We start from the raw sequence: 21,772 nt of genomic DNA, 5'->3' as shown, positions 1-21,772 counted from the left end.
GGCAGACCCTGTAGTATAAGGCAGCACCCCACAGGCAGACCCTGTAGTATAAGGCAGCACCCCACAGGCAGACCCTGTAGTATAAGACAGCACCCCCATAGGCAGACCCTGTAGCCCTCCTCCCATCAATGCGATCAGCTGTATCGGCTAAATGCCAGTACAGCGGACCTTGCGAAGTTGGGCGGGGGGCCCCCCCGCCTGCTCAGGGGCCCATAGCGGCCGGGCGGCAGATCAGGGAGATCGAATCTCCCTGCTCTGCCGCAGAATGTACAGTTACAATAGTGTAGCTCCGGGTGGGCCCCCTCAGAGCACGGGGCCCAGGGCGACCGCCCCCTCTGCCCCCCTGGTAGCTACGCTACTGAGTCTGACTGACTAATTGAGTCTGTGGACAGGAGTCTTTTATAAAGGTGACTATGCAAGACAGCTGTCTGTAATGCAGGTAACGAGCTGATTAGGAGTGTTATGATCCGGTGACCTTGGAGCTGCATGAGACTTTCTCAGGAGTAGGTGGAACATGTACTGACCGCAAACCCTAAACTGTCACTGCAACTAGAAGTAGCCGTGGGGTGTACCTAACACATCCTAGACACCTCGACAAAGCCGGAGGACTAAATACCCCTATAGATGGAAATGGGAATTCTATCTTGCCTCAGAGCAGAACCCCAAAGGATAGGCAGCCCCCCACAAATATTGACTGTGAGTATTAGAGGAAAGACACACGCAGGCAGAAATCAGGATTTAGCAAAAGAGGCCACGCTAGCTAAATAGAAAAGGATAGGACAGAATACTAAGCGGTCAGTATTAAAACCCTAAAAATATCCACAGCAGATGATACAAAAATTCCACCATCTAACTAAAGACATGGAATGTATATCTGCATCTCCTGAGAATCCAACTTGACTGAAATATCCAAACACAGTCTAAGCTGGACAAGAAAAAACATTGAATAGTACTGAATTGTAAAGCACACAGCATGTGTGCTGCAGAAACAAAACCAGACACTTATCTTTGCTGATTTGGCAGCAGGGCAGGAGGAACCAGACAGAGATGCAAAACCTCCAAGAACAATGGACAACTGGCAAGGGCTAATGAATCCTGCACACCTAAATATCCCAGTCAGAGCTGCAATCAGCAGGGACACCTGCCCAGGATTGCAACCCAGGGACAGGGACAACTGCATTACTACCAACAACCACCGGAGGGAACCCAAGAGCAGAATTCACAACAGTACCCCCCCCCCCCCTTGAGGAGGGGTCACCGAACCCTCACCAGAGCCCCCAGGCCGATCAGGACGAGCCAGATGAAAGGCACGGACCAAATCAGCAGCATGGACATCAGAGGCAAAAACCCAATAATTATCCTCCTGGCCATAACCCTTCCATTTAACAAGGTACTGAAGCCTCCGCCTCGAAAAGCGAGAACTAAAATCTTCTCAACCACATACTCCAACTCCCCATCAACCAACACAGGGGCCGGAGGATCAACAGAGGGAACAACGGGCACCACATATTTCCGCAATAAAGATCTATGGAAGACATTATGGATAGCAAAAGAAGCCGGAAGGGCCAATCGAAAAGACACCAGATTAATAATCTCAGAAATCCTATAAGGACCAATAAAGCGAGGCTTAAACTTAGGGGAAGAAACCTTCATAGGAACATGACGGGAAGACAACCAGACCAGATCCCCAACCCGAAGCCGGGAACCAACACACCGACGACGGTTAGCAAAACGTTGAGCCTCCTCCTGAGACAATACCAAATTGTCCACCACATGAGCCCAAATCTGCTGCAACCTGTCAACCACAGAATCCACACCAGGACAGTCAGAAGGCTCAATCTGCCCCGAAGAAAAACAAGGACCTTTGCTGATTTGGCAGCAGGGCAGGGGGAACCAAACAGAGATGCAAAACCTCCAAGAACAATGGACAACTGGCAAGGGCTAATGAATCCTGCACACCTAAATATCCCAGTCAGAGCTGCAATCAGCAGGGACACCTGCCCAGGATTGCAACCCAGGGACAACTGCATTACTACCAACAACCACCGGAGGGAACCCAAGAGCAGAATTCACAACATAGGAGCATCTAACTGGTCTGTAGGAGCCAGAACTCTTAATGGTTGGTAGGGGATCAAATACTTATTTCCCCCACTGTACTTGTATTATTGTTATTACCGGTATCATTCCCCATTGACTATTGCACCTTCTTTGTATCTCTATATACCGTATAAAGCCGAGTTTTTTCCACACATTTTTTTTGCTGAAAAAGACCCCCCTCGGCTTATACACGAGTCATGGTCCCACTTACTTGTTCTCCGCTGCAGTGCGGGTGTTACCTGGTCATCTACATGTGCCTGCAGCCTCTGTGAGTGTTTCAGTGACTGCTGACAGGGCCAGTGGTCGGTGGGGACAAAGGCGCGCTATGGGCGCCAGGTGCCTGTGCCGCCGCTTGCTCAGGCCCCCGGCACTTGGGATATTCACCTCTCCCCGTTCCACCGCTTCACTGTGTCTTCCGCATCCTCTGGCTGTGACGTTCAGGTCAAATGGTGCGATGACATGATTAGTATGCGCCCTCTGCCTGAACAGTCAGTGCAGAGAGACAGCGACGCTGAGGAGCATTGGTCAGCGTCAAGAGGTGAGTATTTCAGGGTTTTTTTTCCGGCAATATACGGTATATGGGGATTAGCATAAACTGTATTGAGCATTATGTGGGCCCATCATAAACTTAATGGAGCGTTATATGGGCCCATCATGAACTTTATGGAGCATTATATGGGGCATATTTTGTATGGAGCATCTTATGGGGCCATCATCAACTTTATGGAGCATTTACCAGTAGCTGCTGCTTTTCCCACCTTAGGCTTATACTCGAGTCAATAAGTTTTCCCAGTTTTTTGTGGTAAAATTTGGTGCTTCGGCTTATACTAGGGTCGGCTTATACTCGAGTATATATGGTACTTCATTCACTTACTCACCATTCCTTTATGTATGCCCATCTGCATTGAGGCATCCCTTCGGGCCTCTATCTGTCCTGCTCCTTTTTCCTTTTGTCTTGTTATTAACCTTTCATGCATTCCTTGTACTAATTTTTTATATGTATGTTTTTATCTATTTTTCAATAAAGTTGTTTACTTTTATATTTACGTATGGTCTTGCTCATGCTTCTCATGCTAGGGTTTTGGTGTACTTAGTTTGACAATCTAGAGGTAGACATATAAAAGCTCATATCAATATTATACTGCCCAGTTTTCAAAAAGGATTAAACAGCCATTCTAACCTATATTTTCAAAGTAAGCGCACCAGTCTCATCAGGTCTAAAATATCTGCTGTATTTATGGAAAATGTGGTTTACATAGTAAAATCTGGGTCTAAATCCACTTTTACCCCTTTATGACCTATGATGTATAGGGACGTCATAGGTTGCCTCCTTCTCTCCCTCTCTCGCTCAGCGCTGGAGCCCGCATCTTTTCAGGCACATGCAGGTGATCTGATCAGCTGTCATGTTCCCCTAACAGAGGCGGGTGGAATCACAATCCACATGCAGCTGTAAATATGTTAAATGCCGCTGAAAATCTCTGCGGCATTTAACTTGCACTTACCGTCACTAACCCTGACTATTGGCTGCCCCGTCACATGATCGCTGGGCGCTGATGAGTTGGCATGACAGCCGGGGTTCTGCAGAAGACCACCTTGCTCGTCATTGCAGATCTCTGGTGCTCATAGGAGATGATCATTATTGCTACATATAGCAGGGCTTCAGCACAAGCGCTTGGATGATCATAGCTCCAAGTCTCCTAAGGGGCCTATTGAAGTCAGTGAAAAATGTAAAAAAAAAAAGTAAAAAAATATTTAAAAAACATAAAAGCTCAAATCACTTTCTGGTGTTTCATTTCCTGAAACACCAGAAAGAGTCAGAACTAGCCCTAGTGGCCAGTATGAAAATTGCAAGATTTTTATTTTTAATACAGATTATGGTATGAGAATAAAAAATTTGACAAAAATGTAAAAAACAAACACACATTTAACGCAAAAATTAATTTATACAATTGGTCAATTTCTAATGATATCTTCGCTTTAATAGAGAATAGAAGTTTTTACATTAGGAGAGCTGACAGAGTCTATTTTATTAGTTTTTCATTGTGTATTTTTGTGAAAAGGAACAGTTCCTCCTATCAATACAAGTCATCAGTGTTGCTACATACTGAACAATTAATGAAGTGCTTCCTGTGGCTGTGTATAGAAGAGGCATCCCATGAAGGACTTCCTATCAGAAACTGATTCATTGTTGTTTAATGATTTCCTGTTTGGAAACTGCAGAGTATTCCTCCCGTTATCTCTTCCTGCCGTGATCCGCTGGTCGTCACACGCGCACACAATACGCAAGACTGCTTCAATTCAACCAACCCAATAAGACACTTGTTCCCATACAGAGAGTCCACGGGTAATGGTGAAAATTTTTAATTCTACCAACTAACTTCTCTGAAAACACAGTCACATCCGTACACGGAAAAGCTCTCTGGTACACGATCTGTTGGATGAAGGGAATAATTGCATCTTTATTACTGGTGGGGTGTGGGGATGGGGAGGTATAACTCTTTGGATTAGAGGAGCACAGAAGAAAGCGAAAAACTGTTCCAGAGTCAGTGGAGCAGTGCCAATTGGAGGAGGTTCATAGTTTTTAAGGTTGAAGGTAGACTGAAGTCCATCGAGTTCAACGTATAATTTAACATGTTGATCTAGAGCAGTGTTTCTCAACTCCAGCCCTCAAGACCCACCAACAGGCCAAGTTTTCAGGATTTCCTTAGGTGATGGAATTAATGCTGAAGCAGGTGATGAAATTATCACCTGTGAAATACTAGGAGATCCTGAAAACTTGACCTGTTGGTGGGTCTTGAGGACCAGAGTTGAGAAACACTGCTCTAGATGAAAGCAAAACCCCTTGTGGCAGGGGGCAATAGCTTCATATTAGGGGCAAAATACCTTCTCGACTCCACATACAGCATAGAATTAAATGAAAAAATTCAGTGAAAGGTCTTTAAACTTCAATTTACATGAATAGGGTAATTTTTTTATAGACTAATGTCTGCTGAACCTGCCGTTATCGACAGGTTCGGATGACGGACTACTGTGTATGGGGGCGCCGACCGACTGACGATCAGGAGAGTTGTAATTCGCGGAGGTCCAATTCTTGACAGCCAATTCCATTCTTCTCCCAGGGATAAGCCGACTCTCCTGTGTATGGGAGAGTCGGCTGACATATCTGCCAACCAAATGATCGGCCGAAGCATCATGCAGCCAACAGCTTAAGATATTGGTGACCTATATCAGATCAATGGGATTTCTACAGTTGAAACTTGGAGTCTCAGGTGTCGAAAGTGCCAAGTTTATGGAGACTTTCGAGCACGGCTTCGTTCCCTGTGTAGTGGTCGCTGTTGGGTGTTGCTGCTTAGATCATATTCATTTCGTTAGTAGCTGGGCTGCAATACCGGGTCAGGGTCCCAGACGTTAAACCCCCACAATCTGATATCCTAAGGTTAGGACATCAATATTTTAGTCCTGGACAACCCTTATAGGAAAAGTATATAAGCTCTTGTGAAAAAGCCATATTTTCTACCACTTTTTTGAGATTCTTTTTCATAGCAGTAATGCTTTCATAGTGATGGCTGACGTGTGCTGCATCGGCCCTGGTGACAGGAGCCCCACACAACACAACACAGCTATTAAATGTGCTGTATGGAAACATGCAGTGTGAGATCATACAGAAAACTCCCAGAATTTAGCCAAATTGGAAAATACCTACTTATGTGAATGCCGATGACTGAGACATAGAGAAAATCTGCTGTAAATATGGTTTCAATTTATACGCAGATCTAATGATCGCTTCTAGCTCATGTCTTCTAGTGATAACCTAATTCTCCTATTATTACTGGGGTTGATATAATCCTGCGCTGAAAACTTCGTCCCCTCGGGGACTTAAAAATAAAGGTAGACATCTTTCAAGAGCTTAGAGGTGTACTCCAGATTTTAACCATTCAAGGTCGTCAGTGTTTGATCAGTGTATAAATATTCATATACAATTCATTTAAGGTCTGTTCCGATAACAAAGTCATGTGTATATCCCCTTAAAGAGGATCTGTCACCAGGTCTCATAATACAATACTAGATGTTATAGATCTGATGAGGCTGATGTACTTACTGTACTTTGAATGTCCTTGTCAGAATGGCTGTATAATCCTTTTTTATTTTTTGCCTTATATTAACCAGTGCGAAGCTTCATTCAAAAAACAGCCACTTTGATATGAGGATTATATGGCCATTCTGAGAATAAGCTGCTGCCCAACACCTAGATGGGTGACTGATTTGGCCATTTCGGTCGATGTTTGAATAAGGTGTATGGCCGTCTAGTAATTTGTCATTATTCATAGTAAAAAAAATATTTCTAAGATAAGAAACATTAAAAAATACTCCACATTACTGTGTAAACTGTTGATTTTATCTTTTTTCGAATAGTTAAAATCCATCATCATCAGCTTTTCAAAAAGATGTTTGTATTACTGAGGCGTGGCAATCTAAATTAAGTTCTGGAGGAGGGAACTCAACACGTGCTTGCTATAAGTATCCACACACCAAAAAATAGACATCACCAGTAATGGTTATAAATAATATATAAATAAATAAATGCAAAGTCACTTGTATATAATAGCGAGTGTTGGCAGATAGGAAGCAGGATTGAAAAAAATTTTTTTTTAAAAAATTGTAATTTTTTTAAATAAAAAAATACGCTGAGGAGACTACATGAACCTTAAGATAGATAGAAGTGATGAGCGAACATGCTCGATAAGGTGTTATCTGAGCATGCTCTGGTGCTAACAGAGTGACTTTGTCGTGCTCGAATATGTTCGAGTCCCCGCGGCTGCATGTCTCGGGGCTATCAGGCAATCCCTACATGTGTTACAGCTGTCAAATAGCCGTGAAACATGCAGCCGCGGGGACTCGAACATATTCGAGCGCGCCGAAGTCGAAGTCGTATCCGAGCACGTTCACTCATCCCTAATAGATAGCTATTCCGTACTCTTCTCATAAAATTGGGAGCAATGTGAGCTCTATTGATGAAGAATCATCAGTCAGCCTCTGTAAGTCCTAAATTTTCATATTTAAAAAAATGCTTACTTAAACACTAGGACATATGAAAACCAAAACCTGTAGTTTAGGTTAAGGAAAAAATCCGGTTGAGGATAGTGAAAAAACATCGTTTAGAATCTTCCCCATGTATCTGCCCCATGATCCCTGACATTTGTGGCCAAGAAAGCCAAAGACGACTGATTGCTTCCAGATAACCCATCTACAGTTTAATTAAAAATGATTTAATTCCAATTGCAAAAATGATTATTATTTTAGGTATAAACATTTGGCTGCTTACAATGAACCAAAAAGGAAAAAATTAAATAACTCAACATAAGTAATGTAAAAAGGGCAATAGGAAAAATCCATAATCCCAAAAGAAATAAATGTTGCATTTAAAGCATCACATTTATTAAAACTCAAATAAAACATATTGAAAGGGGATAGGAAAAGGGACATCAAAAGATAGAGAAAGTTTGACGCGTTTCGAGCCAGCATGATTCTTCCTCGTATCCTTGCATTTTTTCTTTTTTTTGTGATGTAAAAAGAGGTTTCTCCAACCTCAACCGAAAATGCCACTAATTATTCAACGGTTGACATAAAATCCTTCTTAAGAGCAGACATGTGTTGTATCAAGCACCTCTGATGCAAGTATTCATTATCTGCAGGAGGTGGCACCATAGAGATACAGCGTGAAAAATAATGCCCGATTCAACATAACAGTTCGACAGGCGTTTGGCGTGAATATTTCTCAACTGGTGACTTTTCCATTTTCTACGAATTCATCAAGTGATTTGAGCCTCATTTCAAATAGTCTTTTGTTATTTAGTTAGTTTTCCGATTTTTCCGTTGATGTGGCTTTTTTGCAAAAGTTTTAGGTAAAATCGGTCACCTCTCCGGAGTGATTTTATGTACGCCAGTTATTTTGTTGCATTTTTTTACAAACATTTTACAAAACACACAACTTTTTCCACTGCAAAATTTAGCAAAAGTTAAACAGTTAAAGACAATTTTGGGCTTTGCTCAAAATTTGTGAATCACACCATTTTGATGAATTTGGGGTAAAAATGTAAGCAAAAACCACAAGTCGAAAAGCAAAAGTGACTTAAAGCACAAATGATGAATTGGACCCAGAGTTTGCAAGGAACCCTGGTCTACACTATCTGAATGTGCAGGAAAGAGGAAGCTGTCACCTGCTGCCATCAGATATCTGAGTAGGCAGGTGGTTAAAAACCTTCAAGTGACTGCAAAAGACCTACAGCAAGATTTCATTTGGTGGCAGCAGGCAGTGAGGTTTCAGTTAACATAGCAATAATAATAATAATAATAATAATAATAATTTTTGTTTCTATAGCTCCAACATATTCCACAGCACTTTACAATTCAGGGGAGACTTGTATAGACAATATTACAGAGTAACACGTAATTTAAGAGATGCCAACAGGAGTGAAGGCCCTGCTTGCAACCTTACAATCTATGAAGGCGCATACTAAACACTGAAGGCTTCCATTCCCAGACTCCAAGATATACATCTCTGCCGATCCTAAAGGAGAAGAAATGTCGAGTCTAATATGTTCACTACTAATAAAAAAATTAACCCACAGAAGTTTGGGGATTCTAATTTGAGGGGTTATGGATCATAGCTAGATCTTTTAAGACCGGTTGATCAGTAATATGTCTAGAGGAGGAAAGAAAAGCATAGGCTGAAAGAAGCACCCTGCATACAGTGAAGCATGGTGGTGGCTCAGGGATGCCTGCAGTGAAGCATGGCAGTGGCTCGGGGCTGCCTACAGTAAAGCATGGCAGTGGCTCAGGGATGCTCTGTGGTTGTTTTGCTTTCTCTGGCACAAGAAGTCTGCAACATGTGAAGGACAACATGAATTTAATGAAACATCAGAAAATCCTAGGAGAAAACATCATGTCTCTTGTGCAGAAGCTGAAACTTTGGTATCATGGGACCTTCCAATAGGACAATTACCCCAAGCTTATCTCAAAGTCCACTAAGGCTTGGATTCAAAAGAAGTCCTGGATGATTCTAGAGTGACCATCACGGTTGCCTGACTTCAGCCAGATAGAAAATCCTTGGTGGGATTTAGAGAAAGTAGTTGAAGAAAGCAAACCCACTGCCTGTGAGGAAAGGGCTAAGATTCTTCAGGAACGCTGCCAGAAGCTGGTGCCTGACTATGCGTCACTTTTACTGCAGGTCATTATAACCAAAGGTGCTCTACCAAGTACATCATGAGGAGATTGAATAACTGACTGCAGTAGTGAAAAAAGTGATTTTTTTGTGTGTGTTGAATTTGGATAAACCACTTGCTCTATATTAATCGCGTTGACCTATTTACTATATTCTTGTTTAGTTTATTGATAACAGCAGAAAGTTTGTAAATTTTTCTAATCAGCTGAATTTGCAGTGGGTTATTTTCTGATGACACAATCACTTTGAATAATTATTTTTATTACTGAAAGCTTCTCCTTTTTGACAGGGGGGAGATCAGAGGGTATCACATTACTCTGGTCTGCCAGTAGACACCATCCATGACTCCTACAGGTAATAAGGAGTGCGGATTTATGGAATACAAATGCCTCATAGTCACCCAGAGGAACCATCACTACTACCGCAAACTGTATTCTGTGACTGAAGCAAGCAGAGGGGCTTTACTGGTGCTGCCGCGTCTGGGAGAGAATACAGCCACTGTAAGGCCACCTTCACACGTTCAGTATTTGGTCAGTATTTTACCTCAGCATTTGGAAGCCAAAATCAGGAGCGGCACAATCAGAGGAAAAGCATAATAGAAACACGTCACCACTTCTGTATTTCTCACCCACTCCTGGTTTTGGCTTACAAATACTGAGGTAAAATACTGACCAAATACCGAACACGTGAATGTGGCCTCAGAGCTGTTGATGGATTTCCCTCTTGGCTGCTCTCCCCTATTTTCAAGAATTTAATTTTCTGATCATCTATTTTAGTTTTAGTAAAGGAAAATTCATTCACCTCTAAGTAACTGTGTTTCCTACCTTGTAATTGCAGCAGTGCGGTGGGCCAGCAGTAGTGTCAGTTTTTACTGTCATTCTTGCATTGCATTCATTGCCCCAGCATTATAAACAGTAGTAATTGGTCCCATTATGCTGCAGTGTTTAGTCTGTACTTTTTACCCTGCTCCATCTCTGTCCGTAATCTATGGCATCTCTGTCCGTAATCTATGGCTGCCTGGTGGATTACTTCTCTAATTATATCCAAATGCAGATGGAGGGACATGCAAAGCATTGCTGCGTTATTTTTAGAGAACGCTGCTGAATGATACGCGAGAACCTTTTGTTAGACCAAAAAAAAATGTCATCACAACCTTCCAGTCAGGCCCCCCCAAATTGCTGGATGTGTGTAAATGGCGGCGGCAGTGCAGTGGTTAAGCTCTATGCTTAAGTTTAGGTGGGGAGGAAATGTGAGCTTTGTCTTTCAGGAAAGGCTAGTTCCCCCCATCATGTCCTTCCCCCCCAACATCACATCCTCTGTCCGCCCTGATCGGCCACCACTCCCTGCACAGCCCCCCACACTGACTACACACACAGCTCCTTCAGAGTGCAGCCTGAGGGGTCCTGAAAAGTTACCATGAAGCCTAGGAGGTCTTTTCAGGAGGTGCTGAGAGGGCTGAGCAGGAGTTTCAACTGTGCCACGGTATGGGAAGGGGGTCTGTATCTAAAAATGTGAGGGGACGGGGAGCATGCACATGTGCCTGAGGTATTTTGGGGGTAGAACTGTGAGAAGACGCGAAGAGAACCATGTCTATGGAATGAGTGAGGAGGACGCAGGGGTCTTCTGCATTTCACTGGCTCCTTCCTGAAGGGTTTCTGGGAGAATGATGTGAGGAATGTGATGGACGGAAATAGACGTGTGCGTGTGATGGGATGTATTCTAGAGATGCAATGTTCTTGTGTCCACCACTTCCACCACTACTGGTCCATTAATGACCTTTATTATAAGACTACCCAGTGTGGACGCAGAAGAGCAAGACGTTACCAAGTGTCCCCATAGACACCCAGGATTGTATCCCAGTCCGGAGTGTGTGATGCACGTCTTCACCTTACACAGAGGTGTGAGTCTCCTCTCTTAGAAGGAGGAGGGAGGAGTTAATTTGCATGTTTTTCCCATGGTACCCCATGCTTGGCTAGTCTCCCTAAGGAAAGTCAGTCTCCCCCTCCATAACTTCCAGAATGATGACATTTTTCGATTTATTAGCAATGGTGACCGAGTCTGTCCGATGACCGTGTCTACCAATGGCTCATCAGTCAGAATGAACGTATCCCTAATGCCTCCATTATCAGGATCATCCCCATATGTGTCTGTGCATCTGGCGATGATATCTGCACAGTGTCAGAAGGGGGAGGGTAAAGGTGTTTTGACTTTGCATTATATAGTCAGTAATAAGTCAGAAATAATCATTTTACTTGTGATTGTGGGAAATAATACAGGGGCGGAGAGCTGGTTACATATATTTGGGACTATAGACGGGATGTATATTTAGTTCCCAGTGGATATCCGAATCCCACGGTCATGGATTACTAAGCAGCACCACACCCCCTTCCAGCGAGAGCTCAGGGGTCCGCACCTGCTGACCACATTGTAGACTATAGTGGTATGTGTCCTGGTGAGCGTGTGAAGTACCGCAGTTTTCTGATGTATCACCTGACGTAATGTAGTCCCGGTCCTACACTGTGCACTATTGCATGATTGCGCTGTGTATGGCATCCTGCACAACGAGTCTATGGCTGCTTCCAGTCACAATATCTTCCTTGCTAATTTTTTCAGCCAATTGGTGGATATGTCTGAAAATGATGCACGACAGCGCACACTGTGACTGCATCTGCTTCAATGGTCCCGTCGGCACATGCGCCCAAATCCCATTTTGCTCATGGTTCAGAGAAAAGTCCCAAAAGAGTCACTGACCATAGGAGAGACCCTGATTCCAGGGATGTGTCACTTACTGGCTGCTTGCTTTAGTTTTGATAAAATCCCTGTTTTATTTGCTGCAGATGTAGCAGTTCTCTGTCCACACCACTGACTGGAAGCTGTCTGTGTACACTGTGCATAGGCAGAAAGCTGCCAGTCAGTGTTGGGGGCAGGGTTATACAGAGATCATGAATTTGGAGGATGACATGGCAGCATGTTTTCTAGTTATCTAATGATAATCTCCTGGTGATAAAGCTGTAATTTTATTGAACCTACAGCAAGCAGTCCAGTAAGTGACACATCGCTGAAATCAGGGTCTCTGACCCTACATCATGCTGCTTTCAAATTAAGTGACAGATTCTCTTTAAATCAGCTACCCCTTTACTGCACCCACAAGCCCATCAGAGCGCGGCATACTCACACTTCTGCTTTTTACATTGACTGGATCCCGCATATTGTCGGCCTCCATGACAGATCCAGCCTCGCATGTACATAGCGCCCCAGGCAGACACTGCCCTTTTACCAAGCCAGCATGATAGAGAACTAATAATAATACCGCTCTGTCTTTCCCAAACTATGAAGGAATTATTCCAGCACCAACCACCACAATGTACAGTGCCTAAAAGTAGTATTCAACCCCCTGCAGATTTAGCAGGTTTAATAAGATGCAAATAAGTTAGAGCCTTCAAACTTCAAACAAGAGCAGGATTTATTAACAGATGCATAAATCTTACAAACCAAAAAGTTTTGTTGCTCAGTCAGTTAAATTTTTATAAATTTTAAACATAAAAGTGTGGGTCAATTATTCAACCCCTAGGTTTAATATTTTGTGGAATAACCTTTGTTTGCAATTACAGCTAATAATCGTCTTTTATAAGACCTGATCAGGCCGGCACAGGTCTCTGAAGTTATCTTGGCCCACTCCTCCATGCAGATCTTCTCCAAGTTATCTAGGTTCTTTGGGTGTCTCATGTGGACTTTAATCTTGAGCTCCTTCCACAAGTTTTCAATTGTGTTAAGGTCAGGAGACTGACTAGGCCACTGCAACACCTTGATTTTTTGCCTCTTGAACCAGGCCTTGGTTTTCTTGGCTGTGTGCTTTGGGTCGTTGTCTTGTTGGAAGATGAAATGACGACCCATCTTAAGATCCTTGATGGAGGAGCGGAGGTTCTTGGCCAAAATCTCCAGGTAGGCCGTTCTATCCATCTTCCCATGGATGCGGACCAGATGGCCAGGCCCCTTGGCTGAGAAACAGCCCCACAGCATGATGCTGCCACCACCATGCTTGACTGTAGGGATGGTATTCTTGGGGTCGTATGCAGTGCCATCCAGTCTCCAAACGTCACGTGTGTGGTTGGCACCAAAGATCTCGATCTTGGTCTCATCAGACCAGAGAACCTTGAACCAGTCAGTCTCAGAGTCCTCCAAGTGATCATGAGCAAACTGTAGACGAGCCTTGACATGACGCTTTGAAAGTAAAGGTACCTTACGGGCTCGTCTGGAACGGAGACCATTGCGGTGGAGTACGTTACTTATGGTATTGACTGAAACCAATGTCCCCACTGCCATGAGATCTTCCCGGAGCTCCTTCCTTGTTGTCCTTGGGTTAGCCTTGACTCTTCGGACAAGCCTGGCCTCGGCACGGGAGGAAACTTTCAAAGGCTGTCCAGGCCGTGGAAGGCTAACAGTAGTTCCATAAGCCTTCCACTTCCGGATGATGCTCCCAACAGTGGAGACAGGTAGGCCCAACTCCTTGGAAAGGGTTTTGTACCCCTTGCCAGCCTTGTGACCCTCCACGATCTTGTCTCTGATGGCCTTGGAATGCTCCTTTGTCTTTCCCATGTTGACCATGTTTGAGTGCTGTTCACAAGTTTGGGGAGGGTCTTAAATAGTCAGAAAAGGCTGGAAAAAGAGATAATTAATCCAAACGTGTGAAGCTCATTGTTCTTTGTGCCTGAACTACTTCTTAATACTTTAGGGGAACCAAACAGAATTCTGGTGGGTTGAGGGGTTGAATAATAAATGACCCTCTGAAAAGACTTTTCCCAAATTAAAAAAAAAATAAACAAAGAAATAACATTCTTTTTTGCTGCAGTGCATTTCACACTTCCAGGCTGATCTACAGTCCAAATGTCACAATGCCAAGTTAATTCCAAATGTGTAAACCTGCTAAATCTGCGGATAGATGGGGCTGCTGGCTGGCGAATCCCCAATTAATCTGATATTGATGACTTAAGGTCTTATCCAGATGACCGTTTTTTATTCCGAGTGCAATCTGACAAAACATCGGATCGTACTTGAATCAATGTTAATCTATGGGGCTGTGGACTTGTCTGATTTTTTCCTCAGACCGAGTCTGTGGAGGAACATCTGATAATCGCACTCGGATGACATCTGATTGCAGTCTGATGTTCACAGATTCACAGAATGTAGAATCTTCTCTACATCCAAGAAAATCGGATGAAACTCTGATAATAGTTTGATCAGGGTGTGATTAGCATAATTGTTCCGATTCTCTCGGATGAGAGAACATTCAGTGGTGTGACCCCGGTCTCCGGCTTAGTTACCAGTCTTTTGGTCCCATACAACCATTTTACTCATCTGTACATTTACATCAGCTGCTATTATATGGCAAGACAACATACCGTATTTGTAATAGATCCAGTTTTGAAAACTAACTGGTTAACACATGTCGGATATAACTGTGTGATGAAAAGAGCAAATGTCCCCTTCAGGATGACAATTTCACTATCTTACTCAGACAGCTGCGAGTAATACGTAACTCAGCCATGGAAAGGGGCTGCCATTTAGGAAAGAGCAATATGCCATACATGTCCCCTTCTTACAGGACCTTTTAATGTTTACCTTGTATGATGCAGTCATTCATTATACATCTATATACACTGCTCAATAAAATAAAGGGAACACTAAAATACCACATCCTAGATATCTCTGAATGAAATATTCCAGTTGCAAAATTTTATTCATTGCATAGTAGAATGTGTTCAGAACAATAAAACGTAACAATTATCAATGTAAATCAAAATGAATATCCCATGGAGGTCTGGATTTGGAATGATACTCAAAATCAAAGTGGAAAATCAAATTACAGGCTGATCCAACTTCAGTGGAAATGCCTCATGGCAAGAAAAAGATGTAAAGTATTGTGTGTGGCCTCCACGTGCCTGTATGACCTCCCTACTATACAATGCCTGGGCATGCTCCTGATGAGGCAGCGGATGGTCTCCTGAGGGATCTCCTCCCAGACCTGGACTAAAGCATCCGCCAACTCCTGAACAGTCTGTGGTGCAACGTGATGTTGGTGGATGGAATGATTCATGATGTTCCAGATGTTTTCAATCGGATTCAGGTCTGGGGAACAGGCGGGCCAGTCCATAGCTTCAATGCCTTCATCTTGCAGGAACTGCTGACACACTCCAGCCACATGAGGTCTGGCACTGTCCTGCATTAGGAGGAACCCAGGGCCAACCGCACCAACATAAGGTCTCACAAGGGGTCTGAGGATCTCATCTTGGTACCTAATGGCAGTCAGGCTACCTCTGGAGGGCACATGGAGGGCGGTGCGGCCCTCCAAAGAAATGCCTCCCCACACCATTACTGACCCACTACCAAACCGGTCATGCTGAAGGATGTTGCAGGCAGAACATCGCTCTCCACGGCGTCTCCAGACTCAGTGTGAACCTGCTTTCATCTGTGAAGAGCACAGGGCGCCAGTGGCGAATTTGCCAATCCTGATGTTCGTGGCAAATGCCAAGCGTCCTGCACGGTGTTGGGCTGTGAGCACAACCCCCATCTGTGGACGTCGGGCACTCAACCATCCTCATGGAGTTGGTTTCTAACCGTTTGTGTAGACACATGCACATTTGTGGCCTGCTGGAGGTCATTTTGCAGGGCTCTGGCAGTGCTCCTCCTGTTCCTCCTTGCACAAAGGTGGAGGTAGTGGTCCTGCTGCTGGGATGTTGTCCTCCTACGGCCCCCTCCACATCTCCTGGTGTATTGGCCTGTCTCCTGGTAGCGCCTCCAGCTCCTGGACCCTACACTGACAGGCACAGCAAACCTTCTTGCCACAGCCCGCATTGATGTGTTATCCTGGATTAGCTACACTACCTGAGCCACTTGTGTGGGTTGTAGAGTCTGTCTCATGCTACCACGAGTGTGAAAGCACAACCAACATTCAAAAGTGACCAAAGCATCAGCCAGAAAGCATTAGTACTGAGATGTGGTCTGTGGTCCCCACCTGCAGAACCACTCCTTTATTGAGTGTGTCTTGATAATTGCCAATAATTTCCATCTGTTGTCTTTTCCATTTGCACAACAGCATGTGAACTTGATTGTCAATCAGTGTTGCTTCCTAAGTGGACAGTTTGATTTCACAGAAGTTTGATTTACTTGGAGTTATATTCTGTTGTTTGTGTTCCCTTTATTTTTTTGAGCAGTGTATATGTGTGTTTACACTCCTCAACATTGAAATTGCAACACTGAGAAGGAAAAGTCATGGGATCATCGAAATCACAGGATTGATAGACATGGTAGTGATAATAAAAATAATAAATAATTAAAAAATGGAAGAAATTTTTATCTAAATTTATTCAAAATTAAATAAGATCTTCATAAGCAGAAGTACACGTCTTGACAAGCTAGCCAGGAGGTTATTACTGATTGTCAGAAAAATGTTTTGCCATGCTGAATACACTTTCACATGTAACTCATCAAGATCCACCGCTAGCAGCACCCTTAGCAAATGCTGGCTGATGTCGTCCCTGATGTTTTCGATGGTAAACAAGTCTGGAGACGCTGGAGGTCATGGAAGCACATTTAAGACACAATGGATGCCGACATTAGGACGAGCAACATGTGGCCTGGCGTTGTGTTGTTGATAGACAGCTCCTGGGACACCATGGAGAAATGACTGTACCACTGGTTCCACAACCAAATCAATGCAATGCAGAACTTGTAGTGCACCTGGCATGAAGACTAGATGTGTCTTGCCACTCTATATTATGCCACCTCACACCATAATCCTTGAAGAAGGACTAGTGTGACATTCCCTTGTGAAGGTTTCTTCATGGCATTGCCCACGTAGACTTCATGCCACTCTCTGTCTATCATTGCATTCAATTAAAAACAAAAGCAGGCCAAATCACTGAGAAGGATAGACCTCCATTCCAGCCTCCATGGCCATCTTGCTGTGCACCATGATAGCCATTGAGAGCAAAGTCAATGCAACCTGTAGTTGGCAATCTTTCCTGCAGCCTAATAACGCTAAAACGCCTTTTCATGGTTTGATATGTGATGTCCAATTTCAATTGCAGTACAGAATGGATCAATCATGGAACTAGTTCTAATTCTCCAAAGTGTACCCCGGGCCGCATGTTGCTTGTGCTTTTGTGAGTAGCCTGTGTGACCTAAACGTGCGACCATGGCCTACAGCATCTACAAGCTTCTATCTCATCGAGCCTTATCTGTGACGTCATTGGTCAGCAATTGCAAAGGGAGCTGCCAGCAGCGGATCTTGATGAGTCACCCAAGTGCATTCAGTGTGGCAGAACATTCCTCAGAGAATCATTAATAACCTCATTGATAGCCGCCAAGAAGTGTAAGTGCCGGGATTTCTGCATGCGGCTCCCATACTCATCACTGAATAAACCAAGATGTTTTAAAAATGTTGTTTCCATTTTTTCACCATCTGCATCTCAGTAACATGTCTGTCCATCCTGTGATTTCGATTATCCCGCAACTTTTCCTTCTTGGTGTTGCAATTTTAACGTTTATGAGTGTAAATATACGTATGTCTGTATGTGGTGCACACATGTAGAAGATGGCAAGCTGATTTATATATGTAGAGATAGAGGTCAGAAATCGGGGCACAATAGATGTTCATGATGATGGAGGAGATACTGGTCCTGTGTGTGTTGGATGAACACTTTCTGACATCCCATCATGTATGTTATTGCGTTTGTCACTGACACACTAATCAAGGCTCACCAAGCAACGCTGCCTCCACCATCACACAGGAGTGGCCTGTTAACCACTTGTTAGCGGCCTTGGGTAAATGGTGGCTCATGAGACGTTACCTTTTGAGGCTGCCTGGTTTCAGAGGAGGATGTCTTGGCTGCTAAACTAGCGAACTAACCATCACTATATCAGTGGTTGTAGCCATGGATACCTAAGGTCCTGCAATGCCCTGCACATGGCGAATCAGAAGAACTATACTACATTTCTAATTGGAGGCAATAGCTGATATTATTATTTTTACACCTACTACATATTGGGATAGGATCTTGGAGATGGGAATACCCTTTTAACAGTTATCCTCACAGGCCGGGCTCAGATTCTTTATAACATTTAGGGGGCAGCCTCTATATTGGAAGTCCTGTATGCCAGTAGCCGCCAAACACATGGCGCCCTACTTCCTACCTGAAAGCCACTTGTGACTTGTTCAGTCCACATCCTGTAAGAAGGAATAAATCGCTTTTACAAGCGCTGCTCGATAGCACAGTTTAGTAGACGCAATAACTGGTGGTAAATGAACCCACCAGTGTGCGCTCGGTCTCGAGGGCAGCCCCAGCTTTCATGTTCAGTGGGGTAGTGATGGCACTGCCACGCCGCACTGCTGCAGTATACAGTCATCATAGAATCTGATTCTCACATCCCATACAAAACTTCTGTGTGGATACCCTGCCTCTCCTTTTCACCCCATACTGGATTATTTCTTTCTCTAAGGGCTCCATGATAGTAGGCCCAGGACATTTTGGTACTCTCTGCCCATATCCCGTGTCTTGTAGGACCCTCACAAATCTGTCTGTGCCAACAAGAGTAGGCAAACACCCAACAACTCTTGGCACCATAACCCATATCAATGTATCAGAATAAAGCCTCTCCCAGAGATTGACAAGGCACCATGATTGCACGGCCCAAATGTTTTCAAGATATTGCAGGGTTCCGCAAGAGAACACACAAATTACTCATGTACCTTGTGAAATGGCAGTCAAGCCTCTTGTTTAAGTGAATTTGTTACCAGAATTTCCTCCCAAAAAAACTTTTTATGTGCATATAGCGCTTTCATAGACAAGTCCAGCAATACCTTTACGTGACCAGTCTGTTCCTTCATTACTTAGAGCTGAGATGCAAAAGCTGCTGAAGAGCCATTTGTAGATCTGAAGCCTCTGTCACTCCAGCATTACTCCCTGCCTAGCACTGCCTCCTGTGTAACTAATTGCCTGCCGTCACACTGCATAGAGGCTGTCAATCAAGCAGGAGGAGGCGGCACTGGGAGGAGAATAGAGCTGGAGTGACAGAGGCTTCAGATCTACCAGTCTTTCAGCCTCATTTGCATATTAATTCAAATATTGATGTTTCAGAGGAACAGACTGGCCATGTAAAGGTGATGCTGGTCCTGTTTTTGAAAAAGCTACCTGTACATATATAGTATGGGGGGTGATGTCCTGCTGACAGATTCCCTTTAGTCTTACCTTGACTCACCCTATTGCTGCTACAGAAATGTTGATACGTTTGGTTCTCGATATTGTCAGAAAGACCAATTCTACTCTGTTCTCTCCAGATGAGTGAAAGTATGAGGAAGAACGGAAGATTTATGTGACAAGAGAACAACACAGAACATCTGTTGGCCTCGCTTACAAATTATTCTCAGTCATTGCTTGTTTTTGTACAAAATGTAACATTGAACAAATTCATTGGAGGGTCCCAGGTGGGCCGATGCTGAAATACCATTGTTACAATTGCATTCATTGTAATATATATGTATAACTGTAGTCAGGGGCAGGAGGTGTAGAAACACCAGTGTGTTCTCAGCGATTACTGCCCATGAAGGGGTTGTTTAAGTAATTAATGCTTGAAGGTGGGAGGTTATATTTAGGATAGGTGCGCACAACTGTCTTTTTTCCATTCGAAAAAAAATGGTCCAATTATTCCGATGAAGGTTTCGTGCACACGACTGATAATGGTTTTTCATGGATAGCACTCATGAACATAATATTCTATGGGGCTGTGCACATGTCTCATTTGTACCTTGGACAGAGTGGAAAAAAATCAGACATGTCCAATTTTAATTCAAGCGCCAGATCAAAACCAGCAATGAAAGTCTATGGGTCCATGAAAACATTGGAGCACACTCGGATGACATGATTTTCACAGGCAGGTATTCTGACAACGTTCAGTAACAGTGCGCTCTGCTGCTGGCTTGTTACTACTGATCTGAGCCGGCAAGAGAGCGCACTGTCATTGGGACTAGCCCATTCCCTGAGACGAGTGTCACTGATGAAGCTTCTTTTCGGGGAAGGGGCCGCAGCCTCTGCCCTCTGATGACTCTTTGTTTCAGTATCCCAACATGCACTAAGATTCTAAAACTAAGCATCATCAAAAAGGGAGTAGGAAAAAAAAAAGAGAACCAGTTAGAAAGTGTATTTAGAGAAAGATTGGGAATTTGTAATTCAAGTATATTAGAAAATAGTTTAGATTATTGCATTAAACACATAGGGATTAAGGATAAAAAATTATTTAGTATTTCGTACTACCCCTTTAACAATTCATCCAATCCTGGTAAATATTAATCCTGATAACCATTATTTTTTGAGGAGTGAAATGTATTTTCCTATGGGTACTTTTTTAGAGGATCAAATAGTTGGAAATGAAGTATGCAAACAGTGCTCGTCAATGTGACACATTGTGGCTGTCACTGTGATTGCACCTTTCTCGATTTGTAGCCATCACGGCGCTGCATACTAACGGGATGTTGGTGAGTTTAGTGGAATGACAGATAATAACTTCTCAAAAATAAATCATATTGAAGCTGTGGGTTTATCTACATCATGATATGGATCAGAAGGAGCTGAACAGCTTGATGTATAGTTCTAAAAATCTTGGGGTTCCAGATATTAAACCCTGCCTCATCTAGACTGAGGAGTCCAGTGGGCGGTGTCAGTCAAAGATTGACAGCCTTGTCCAATTACCTCTCCAGCAGTGCAGGATAGATCCCCGCTTTCAAGATGGGCGCAGTCCCAGAGGTGGTAGTGGCATGTGTAAGGAATTGATGACTTATCCACCAACCCCTTTATACCTTGTACAAAAATTACTACTAGAATGAAATCTAGTTTTCGTATTATTAGTTGTACAATCGGAATAAATGAGTAAAATAAAATTGAAAGATCTCTTATAAAAAAAGGGTTGTACTAGTTACCTTCCTGAAAATGTAACTCCCTCATTCTCCTTGGTTATACATTGCCATATGGAAAGATTTAGCACCCGTGAGGTTGAAGGAGGTCAGGCCAAGAAATCTAAATATGCCTGGCTGTTTTATAGCATGCGCCTGTGTTTCCCTACCAAAATTTTGTAAAGTAGGTTCACAAGAGCTAAAGTAACCAGATACTGAAAAGCAAAGCTCTGGAAACGTTTCAGAGGTTTTGGGGTTATTTTTCCTTTCCGAGATAAAATTCTATATAAAAAGTATCCAAACTTTTTGCTCGTGTAAGAGCGTATGATGAAAGGCACATTATGCTGTGAATTTCCTCTATTTATTTTGGGTCATTTACAGGATTTTTCAGGTTCAGAATTTCCACTTGTTATGTGGAAAACCTTTGGAACAACAGTTCATTTCACATAACACTTTGATATTTAGGATTTGTCGGAGAAGTCTCACAATGAATTTTTCTAGTATATGAA

The 21,772-nt window shown here is 43.3% G+C and overlaps 1 protein-coding gene across 3 annotated transcripts in view; it reads left to right on the top strand.

The window, feature by feature from the left end:
* The window catches only part of TNS2 (tensin 2), a 191,908-nt gene that overhangs the window by 48,210 nt on the left and 121,926 nt on the right, over positions 1-21,772 (top strand). Inside the window, exon 1 of one of the 3 annotated variants that reach the window (XM_077298019.1) lies at positions 10,681-10,801. The exons of the other annotated variants lie outside the window; for them this stretch is intronic. Coding sequence (XP_077154134.1) covers positions 10,736-10,801 — 66 coding nt within the window. The 5' untranslated portion in view covers positions 10,681-10,735. Of the gene's footprint in view, positions 1-10,680; positions 10,802-21,772 lie in introns of those variants that run through there. 3 annotated transcript variants of the gene reach the window in all.

This window comes from Ranitomeya variabilis, chromosome 3, assembly GCF_051348905.1.
Source record: "Ranitomeya variabilis isolate aRanVar5 chromosome 3, aRanVar5.hap1, whole genome shotgun sequence".
Lineage (NCBI taxonomy): Eukaryota > Metazoa > Chordata > Amphibia > Anura > Dendrobatidae > Ranitomeya > Ranitomeya variabilis.
Note: the sequence above shows the minus strand (reverse complement) of the source record. Positions and strands in the feature narration are given on the sequence as shown.